Source organism: Salvelinus fontinalis, unplaced genomic scaffold (genome assembly GCF_029448725.1).
Source record: "Salvelinus fontinalis isolate EN_2023a unplaced genomic scaffold, ASM2944872v1 scaffold_0235, whole genome shotgun sequence".
NCBI lineage: Eukaryota > Metazoa > Chordata > Actinopteri > Salmoniformes > Salmonidae > Salvelinus > Salvelinus fontinalis.
Window position 1 is genome coordinate 110,001 of NW_026600444.1, and position 10,000 is coordinate 120,000.

The 10,000-nt window shown below is 47.4% G+C and overlaps 1 protein-coding gene across 1 annotated transcript in view; it reads right to left on the reverse strand.

The window, feature by feature from the left end:
- The window catches only part of LOC129844828 (unconventional myosin-XV-like), a gene marked incomplete at its 5' end in the record, with an annotated part of 213,858 nt that overhangs the window by 62,742 nt on the left and 141,116 nt on the right, over positions 1–10,000 (reverse strand). Inside the window, 3 exons of the mRNA XM_055912976.1 lie at positions 6,540–6,655; positions 6,845–6,920; positions 8,942–9,001. Of these exons, the coding sequence (XP_055768951.1) occupies positions 6,540–6,655; positions 6,845–6,920; positions 8,942–9,001 (252 nt within the window). The remainder of the gene's footprint in view (positions 1–6,539; positions 6,656–6,844; positions 6,921–8,941; positions 9,002–10,000) is intronic.

Below are 10,000 nucleotides of genomic sequence, written 5' to 3' on the forward strand. Positions count from 1 at the left end.
GATGTTATGTGGTGCAACAGGAAGTCATGTGGTGCAACAGGATGTCATGTGGTGCAACAGGAAGTCATGTGGTGCAACAGGAAGTCATGTGGCGCAACAGGATGTCATGTGGTGCAACAGGAAGTCATGTGGTGCAACAGGATGTCATGTGGTGCAACAGGAAGTCATGTGATGCCATCAGACGTCATGTCGTACAACAGGATGTCATGTGGTGCAACAGGATGTCATGTGGTGCAACAGGAAGTCATGTGGTGCAACAGGATGTCATGTGGTGTAACAGGATGTCATGTGGTGCAACAGGAAGTCATGTGGTGCAACAGGATGTCATGTGGTGCAACAGGAAGTCATGTGGTGCAACAGGAAGTCATGTGGTGCAACAGGAAGTCATGTGGTGCAACAGGAAGTCATGTGGCGCAACAGGAAGTCATGTGGTGCAACAGGATGTCATGTGGTGCAACAAGAAGTCATGTGGCGCACCACGGGATGTCATGTGGTGCAACAGGAAGTCATGTGGTGCAACAGGAAGTCATGTGGTGCAACAGGATGTCATGTGGTGCAACAGGAAGTCATGTGGTGCAACAGGAAGTCATGTGGTGCAACAGGATGTCATGTGGTGCAACAGGAAGTCATGTGAGGCCATCAGACGTCATGTGGTACAACAGGATGTCATGTGGTGCAACAGGATGTCATGTGGTGCAACAGGAAGTCATGTGGTGCAACAGGATGTCATGTGGTGCAACAGGAAGTCATGTGGTGCAACAGGAAGTCATGTGGTGCAACAGAATGTCATGTGGTGCAACAGGAAGTCATGTGGTGCAACAGGAAGTCATGTGGTGCAAGAGGATGTCATGTGGTGCAACAGGATGTCATGTGGTGCAACAGGAAGTCATGTGGCGCAACAGGATGTCATGTGATGCCATCAGACGTCATGTGGTGCAACAGGATGTCATGTGGTGCAACAGGATGTCATGTGGTGCAACAGGAAGTCATGTGGTGCAACAGGAAGTCATGTGGTGCAACAGGATGTCATGTGGTGCAACAGGATGTCATGTGGTGCAACAGGAAGTCATGTGGTGCAACAGGAAGTCATGTGGCGCAACAGGAAGTCATGTGGTGCAACAGGATGTCATGTGGTGCAACAGGAAGTCATGTGGCGCAACAGGAAGTCATGTGGTGCAACAGGATGTCATGTGGTGCAACAGGATGTCATGTGGTGCAACAGGATGTCATGTGGCGCAAGAGGAAGTCATGTGGTGCAACAGGATGTTATGTGGTGCAACAGGAAGTCATGTGGTGCAACAGGATGTCATGTGGTGCAACAGGAAGTCATGTGGTGCAACAGGAAGTCATGTGGCGCAACAGGATGTCATGTGGTGCAACAGGAAGTCATGTGGTGCAACAGGATGTCATGTGGTGCAACAGGAAGTCATGTGATGCCATCAGACGTCATGTCGTACAACAGGATGTCATGTGGTGCAACAGGATGTCATGTGGTGCAACAGGAAGTCATGTGGTGCAACAGGATGTCATGTGGTGTAACAGGATGTCATGTGGTGCAACAGGAAGTCATGTGGTGCAACAGGAAGTCATGTGGTGCAACAGGAAGTCATGTGGTGCAACAGGAAGTCATGTGGTGCAACAGGAAGTCATGTGGCGCAACAGGATGTCATGTGGTGCAACAGGATGTCATGTGGTGCAACAGGATGTCATGTGGTGCAACAGGAAGTCATGTGTTGCAAGAGGAAGTCATGTGGTGCAACAGGATGTCATGTGGTGCAACAGGATGTCATGTGGTGCAAGAGGAAGTCATGTGGTGCAACAGGATGTCATGTGGTGCAACAGGAAGTCATGTGGTGCAACAGGAAGTCATGTGGTGCAACAGAATGTCATGTGGTGCAACAGGAAGTCATGTGGTGCAACAGGAAGTCATGTGGTGCAAGAGGATGTCATGTGGTGCAACAGGATGTCATGTGGTGCAACAGGAAGTCATGTGGCGCAACAGGATGTCATGTGATGCCTTCAGACGTCATGTGGTGCAACAGGATGTCATGTGGTGCAACAGGATGTCATGTGGTGCAACAGGAAGTCATGTGGTGCAACAGGATGTCATGTGGTGCAACAGGAAGTCATGTGGTGCAACAGGAAGTCATGTGGTGCAACAGGAAGTCATGTGGCGCAACAGGAAGTCATGTGGCGCAACAGGATGTCATGTGGCGCAACAGGATGTCATGTGGTGCAACAGGAAGTCATGTGGTGCAACAGGAAGTCATGTGGTGCAACAGGAAGTCATGTGGTGCAACAGGAAGTCATGTGATGCCATCAGACGTCATGTGGTACAACAGGATGTCATGTGGTGCAACAGGATGTCATGTGGTGCAACAGGAAGTCATGTGGTGCAACAGGATGTCATGTGGTGTAACAGGATGTCATGTGGTGCAACAGGAAGTCATGTGGTGCAACAGGAAGTCATGTGGTGCAACAGGAAGTCATGTGGTGCAACAGGAAGTCATGTGGCGCAACAGGATGTCATGTGGTGCAACAGGATGTCATGTGGTGCAACAGGATGTCATGTGGTGCAACAGGAAGTCATGTGTTGCAAGAGGAAGTCATGTGGTGCAACAGGATGTCATGTGGTGCAACAGGATGTCATGTGGTGCAAGAGGAAGTTATGTGGTGCAACAGGATGTCATGTGGTGCAACAGGAAGTCATGTGGTGCAACAGGAAGTCATGTGGTGCAACAGAATGTCATGTGGTGCAACAGGAAGTCATGTGGTGCAACAGGAAGTCATGTGGTGCAAGAGGATGTCATGTGGTGCAACAGGATGTCATGTGGTGCAACAGGAAGTCATGTGGCGCAACAGGATGTCATGTGATGCCTTCAGACGTCATGTGGTGCAACAGGATGTCATGTGGTGCAACAGGATGTCATGTGGTGCAACAGGAAGTCATGTGGTGCAACAGGATGTCATGTGGTGCAACAGGAAGTCATGTGGTGCAACAGGAAGTCATGTGGTGCAACAGGAAGTCATGTGGTGCAACAGGAAGTCATGTGGTGCAACAGGAAGTCATGTGGTGCAACAGGAAGTCATGTGGCGCAACAGGAAGTCATGTGGCGCAACAGGAAGTCATGTGGCGCAACAGGAAGTCATGTGGCGCAACAGGATGTCATGTGGTGCAACAGGATGTCATGTGGTGCAACAGGAAGTCATGTGGTGCAACAGGATGTCATGTGGTGCAACAGGATGTCATGTGGTGCAACAGGATGTCATGTGGTGCAACAGGAAGTCATGTGGTGCAAGAGGAAGTCATGTGGTGCAAGAGGATGTCATGTGGTGCAACAGGATGTCATGTGGTGCAAGAGGAAGTCATGTGGTGCAACAGGATGTCATGTGGTGCAACAGGATGTCATGTGGTGCAACAGGAAGTCATGTGGTGCAACAGGATGTCATGTGGTGCAACAGGAAGTCATGTGGTGCAACAGGAAGTCATGTGGTGCACGAGGAAGTCATGTGGTGCAACAGGATGTCATGTGGTGCAACAGGAAGTCATGTGATGCCATCAGACGTCATGTGGTACAACAGGATGTCATGTGGTGCAACAGGATGTCATGTGGTGCAACAGGAAGTCATGTGGTGCAACAGGATGTCATGTGGTGCAACAGGAAGTCATGTGGTGCAACAGGAAGTCATGTGGTGCAACAGGAAGTCATGTGGCGCAACAGGAAGTCATGTGGCGCAACAGGATGTCATGTGGTGCAACAGGATGTCATGTGGTGCAACAGGAAGTCATGTGGTGCAACAGGAAGTCATGTGGTGCAACAGGAAGTCATGTGGTGCAACAGGAAGTCATGTGGTGCAACAGGAAGTCATGTGGCGCAACAGGAAGTCATGTGGTGCAACAGGATGTCATGTGGTGCAACAGGATGTCATGTGGTGCAACAGGAAGTCATGTGGCGCAACAGGATGTCATGTGGCGCAAGAGGAAGTCATGTGGTGCAACAGGATGTTATGTGGTGCAACAGGAAGTCATGTGGTGCAACAGGATGTCATGTGGTGCAACAGGAAGTCATGTGGTGCAACAGGATGTCATGTGGTGCAACGGGATGTCATGTGGTGCAACAGGAAGTCATGTGGTGCAACAGGATGTCATGTGGTGCAACAGGAAGTCATGTGGTGCAACAGGATGTCATGTGGTGCAACAGGAAGTCATGTGGTGCAACAGGATGTCATGTGGTGCAACAGGAAGTCATGTGATGCCATCAGACGTCATGTGGTACAACAGGATGTCATGTGGTGCAACAGGATGTCATGTGGTGCAACAGGAAGTCATGTGGTGCAACAGGATGTCATGTGGTGTAACAGGATGTCATGTGGTGCAACAGGATGTCATGTGGTGCAACAGGAAGTCATGTGGTGCAACAGGATGTCCTGTGGTGCAACAGGAAGTCATGTGGCGCAACAGGAAGTCATGTGGTGCAACAGGATGTCATGTGGTGCAACAGGATGTCATGTGGTGCAACAGGAAGTCATGTGGCGCAACAGGATGTCATGTGGCGCAAGAGGAAGTCATGTGGTGCAACAGGATGTTATGTGGTGCAACAGGAAGTCATGTGGTGCAACAGGATGTCATGTGGTGCAACAGGAAGTCATGTGGTGCAACAGGATGTCATGTGGTGCAACAGGAAGTCATGTGATGCCATCAGACGTCATGTGGTACAACAGGATGTCATGTGGTGCAACAGGATGTCATGTGGTGCAACAGGAAGTCATGTGGTGCCACAGGATGTCATGTGGTGTAACAGGATGTCATGTGGTGCAACAGGAAGTCATGTGGTGCAACAGGAAGTCATGTGGTGCAACAGGAAGTCATGTGGTGCAACAGGAAGTCATGTGGTGCAACAGGAAGTCATGTGGCGCAACAGGATGTCATGTGGTGCAACAGGATGTCATGTGGTGCAACAGGATGTCATGTGGTGCAACAGGAAGTCATGTGTTGCAAGAGGAAGTCATGTGGTGCAACAGGATGTCATGTGGTGCAACAGGATGTCATGTGGTGCAAGAGGAAGTCATGTGGTGCAACAGGATGTCATGTGGTGCAACAGGAAGTCATGTGGTGCAACAGGAAGTCATGTGGTGCAACAGAATGTCATGTGGTGCAACAGGAAGTCATGTGGTGCAACAGGAAGTCATGTGGTGCAAGAGGATGTCATGTGGTGCAACAGGATGTCATGTGGTGCAACAGGAAGTCATGTGGCGCAACAGGATGTCATGTGGTGCAACAGGATGTCATGTGGTGCAACAGGATGTCATGTGGTGCAACAGGAAGTCATGTGTTGCAAGAGGAAGTCATGTGGTGCAACAGGATGTCATGTGGTGCAACAGGATGTCATGTGGTGCAAGAGGAAGTCATGTGGTGCAACAGGATGTCATGTGGTGCAACAGGAAGTCATGTGGTGCAACAGGAAGTCATGTGGTGCAACAGAATGTCATGTGGTGCAACAGGAAGTCATGTGGTGCAACAGGAAGTCATGTGGTGCAAGAGGATGTCATGTGGTGCAACAGGATGTCATGTGGTGCAACAGGAAGTCATGTGGCGCAACAGGATGTCATGTGATGCCTTCAGACGTCATGTGGTGCAACAGGATGTCATGTGGTGCAACAGGATGTCATGTGGTGCAACAGGAAGTCATGTGGTGCAACAGGATGTCATGTGGTGCAACAGGAAGTCATGTGGTGCAACAGGAAGTCATGTGGTGCAACAGGAAGTCATGTGGCGCAACAGGAAGTCATGTGGCGCAACAGGAAGTCATGTGGTGCAACAGGATGTCATGTGGTGCAACAGGATGTCATGTGGTGCAACAGGATGTCATGTGGTGCAACAGGATGTCATGTGGTGCAAGAGGAAGTCATGTGGTACAACAGGATGTCATGTGGTGCAACAGGAAGTCATGTGGTGCAACAGGAAGTCATGTGGTGCAACAGGAAGTCATGTGGTGCAACAGGAAGTCATGTGGTGCAACAGGAAGTCATGTGGCGCAACAGGAAGTCATGTGGCGCAACAGGAAGTCATGTGGCGCAACAGGATGTCATGTGGCGCAACAGGATGTCATGTGGTGCAACAGGATGTCATGTGGTGCAACAGGATGTCATGTGGTGCAACAGGATGTCATGTGGTGCAACAGGATGTCATGTGGTGCAACAGGAAGTCATGTGGTGCAAGAGGAAGTCATGTGGTGCAACAGGATGTCATGTGGTGCAACAGGATGTCATGTGGTGCAAGAGGAAGTCATGTGGTGCAACAGGATGTCATGTGGTGCAACAGGATGTCATGTGGTGCAACAGGAAGTCATGTGGTGCAACAGGATGTCATGTGGTGCAACAGGAAGTCATGTGGTGCAACAGGAAGTCATGTGGTGCACGAGGAAGTCATGTGGTGCAACAGGATGTCATGTGGTGCAACAGGATGTCATGTGGTGCAACAGGATGTCATGTGGTGCAACAGGAAGTCATGTGGTGCAACAGGAAGTCATCTGACTCACAGAGGCAGGAAATAGGCATGAGAAATAGATATCCCAGGATTCCTTGGCTGTTGTGACAACCTCCGTCTTCACCGCCTCGTCCACCGTCGCCATGTTGTGCTCTACGCCATGTTTCTCTGTTAGACACAAGTCTCATTTTCATAACGGTCCCACGTGGGAATCAAACCCACAGCCCTGGTGTTGCAAGTGCCTTGCTCTACCAACTGAGCCACACGGGATTTAAACAGGAAGAAAATTGAATTTTCAGTGAACATACAAATGTATTCCTTCCACCCAGAGCAGTGTGGGTAATGTAGTTGACTCACCAAACAGTGACTTCATCTTCATCCTCTCCTGATTGGAGATTCTAACACATGCCTGAGACAGAGTGTCATTCACTATCTGGAGAGGAGAAGAAGAGAGGTGGAGAGGAGGAGAGAGGAGAGAGGAGAGAGGAGGAAAGGAGGAGAGAGGAGAGAGAGGAGAGAGAGGAGAGAGATAGGAGAGAGAGAGGAGAGAGAGGAGAGAGGAGAGAGGAGAGGAGGAGAGGAGGAGAGGGGAGGAGAGAGGAGAGAGGAGAGAGGAGGAGAGGAGAGAGAGAGGAGAAGAGGAGAAGAGGAGGAGAGAGGAGACAAGAGAAGAGGAGAGAGGAGGAGAGAGGAGAGAGGAGGAGATGAGGAGAGAGGAGAGGGGAGAGAGAGGAGAAAGGAGGAGAGAGAAGGAGAGAGGAGAGGAGAGAGAGGAGAGAGGAGGAGAGGAGGAGATGAGGAGAGAGGAGGAGAGGAGGAGAGGGGGAGAGAGAGGAGAGAGAAGAGGAGAGGAGAAGAGAGGAGGAGAAAGAGAGGAGAAGAGGAGAGGAGAAGAGAGGAGAAGAGAGGAGGAGAGAGAGTATATTAAGAACACTCACTATTCTACAGGACAGGAGAGAGTCCTGCAGTGGTTACGTTGTCTTGTCAAAGCCATCGAGCTCAAATGGCTTAAAGTGTAGCAGCGTGGTATCATTAATAACCGTGTTAGAATAGTGTTACAGGAATATGATAACAGTGTTACAGGAATATGATAACAGGAATATGATAACAGTGATACAGGAATATGATAACAGGAATATGATAACAGTGATACAGGAATATGATAACAGTGTTACAGGAATATGATAACAGGAATATGATAACAGTGATACAGGAATATGATAACAGTGTTACAGGAATATGATAACAGTGTTACAGGAATATGATAACAGTGATACAGGAATATGATAACAGGAATATGATAACAGTGTTACAGGAATATGATAACAGGAATATGATAACAGTGTTACAGGAATATGATAACAGGAATATGATAACAGTGTTACAGGAATATGATAACAGGAATATGATAACAGTGTTACAGGAATATGATAACAGTGTTACAGGAATATGATAACAGTGTTACAGGAATATGATAACAGTGTTACAGGAATATGATAACAGTGATACAGGAATATGATAACAGTGATACAGGAATATGATAACAGTGATACAGGAATATGATAACAGGAACATGATAACAGTGATACAGGAATATGATAACAGTGATACAGGAATATGATAACAGTGTTACAGGAATATGATAACAGTATTACAGGAATATGATAACCGTATTACAGGAATATGATAACAGTGTTACAGGAATATGATAACAGTATTACAGGAATATGATAACAGTATTACAGGAATATGATAACAGTGATACAGGAATATGATAACAGGAATATGATAACAGTGATACAGGAATATGATAACAGGAATATGATAACAGTGATACAGGAATATGATAACAGCGATACAGGAATATGATAACAGTGTTACAGGAATATGATAACAGGAATATGATAACAGTGATACAGGAATATGATAACAGTGATACAGGAATATGATAACAGTGATACAGGAATATGATAACAGTGTTACAGGAATATGATAACAGTGTTACAGGAATATGATAACAGGAATATGATAACAGTGATACAGGAATATGATAACAGTGTTACAGGAATATGATAACAGTGATACAGGAATATGATAACAGGAATATGATAACAGTGATACAGGAATATGATAACAGCGATACAGGAATATGATAACAGTGTTACAGGAATATGATAACAGGAATATAATAACAGTGATACAGGAATATGATAACAGTGTTACAGGAATATGATAACAGTGATACAGGAATATGATAACAGTGATACAGGAATATGATAACAGTGATACAGGAATATGATAACAGTGATACAGGAATATGATAACAGTGATACAGGAATATGATAACAGTATTACAGGAATATGATAATAGTGTTACAGGATTATGATAACATTGTTACAGGAAAATTATAACAGTTTAAATTATGACAGTTCAATATGTTATTAAAAACCCACCTGTTTGAATATGAGGTCCAACACCAGGGGGTGGTTGAAGCTGTCTTTAGGGTAGAACACCTGAAACCAGGAACACACTGACGTTAGAACTGAATATGAGGTCCAACACCAGGGGGTGGTTGAAGATGTCTTTAGGGTAGAACACCTGAAACCAGGAACACACTGACGTTAGAACTGAATATGGAGGTCCAACACCAGGGGGTGGTTGAAGATGTCTTTAGGGTAGAACACCTGAAACCAGGAACACACTGACGTTAGAACTGAATATGAGTCCCGGCACCAGGGGGTGGTTGAAGATGTCTTTAGGGTAGAACTCCTGTAAACCAGGAACACACTGACGTTAGAACTGAATATGAGGTCCAACACCAGGGGGTGGTTGAAGATGTCTTTAGGGTAGAACACCTGAAACCAGGAACACACTGACGTTAAAACTGAATATGAGGTCCAGCACCAGGGGGTGGTTGAAGATGTCTTTAGGGTAGAACACCTGAAACCAGGAACACACTGACGTTAGAACTGAAACTGAATATGAGGTCCAACACCAGGGGGTGGTTGAAGATGTCTTTAGGGTAGAACACCTGAAACCAGGAACACACTGACGTTAGAACTGAAACTGAATATGAGGTCCAACACCAGGGGGTGGTTGAAGATGTCTTTAGGGTAGAACACCTGAAACCAGGAACACACTGACGTTAGAACTGAAACTGAATATGAGGTCCAACACCAGGGGGTGGTTGAAGATGTCTTTAGGGTAGAACACCTGAAACCAGGAACACACTGACGTTAGAACTGAAACTGAATATGAGGTCCAACACCAGGGGGTGGTTGAAGATGTCATTAGGGTAGAAAAGATTTGGCATTGGTTCTCAGATCCTCAAAAGGTTTTACAGCTGCACCATCGAGAGCATCCTGACGGGTTGCATCGCTGCCGTGTATGGCAACTGCTCTGGCCTCCGACCGCAAGGCACAAGAGAGGTTAGTGGGTACGACCCAGTACATCACCGGGGTCAAGCTTCCTGCCATCCTGGACCTCTATACCAGGCGGTGTCAGAGGAAGGC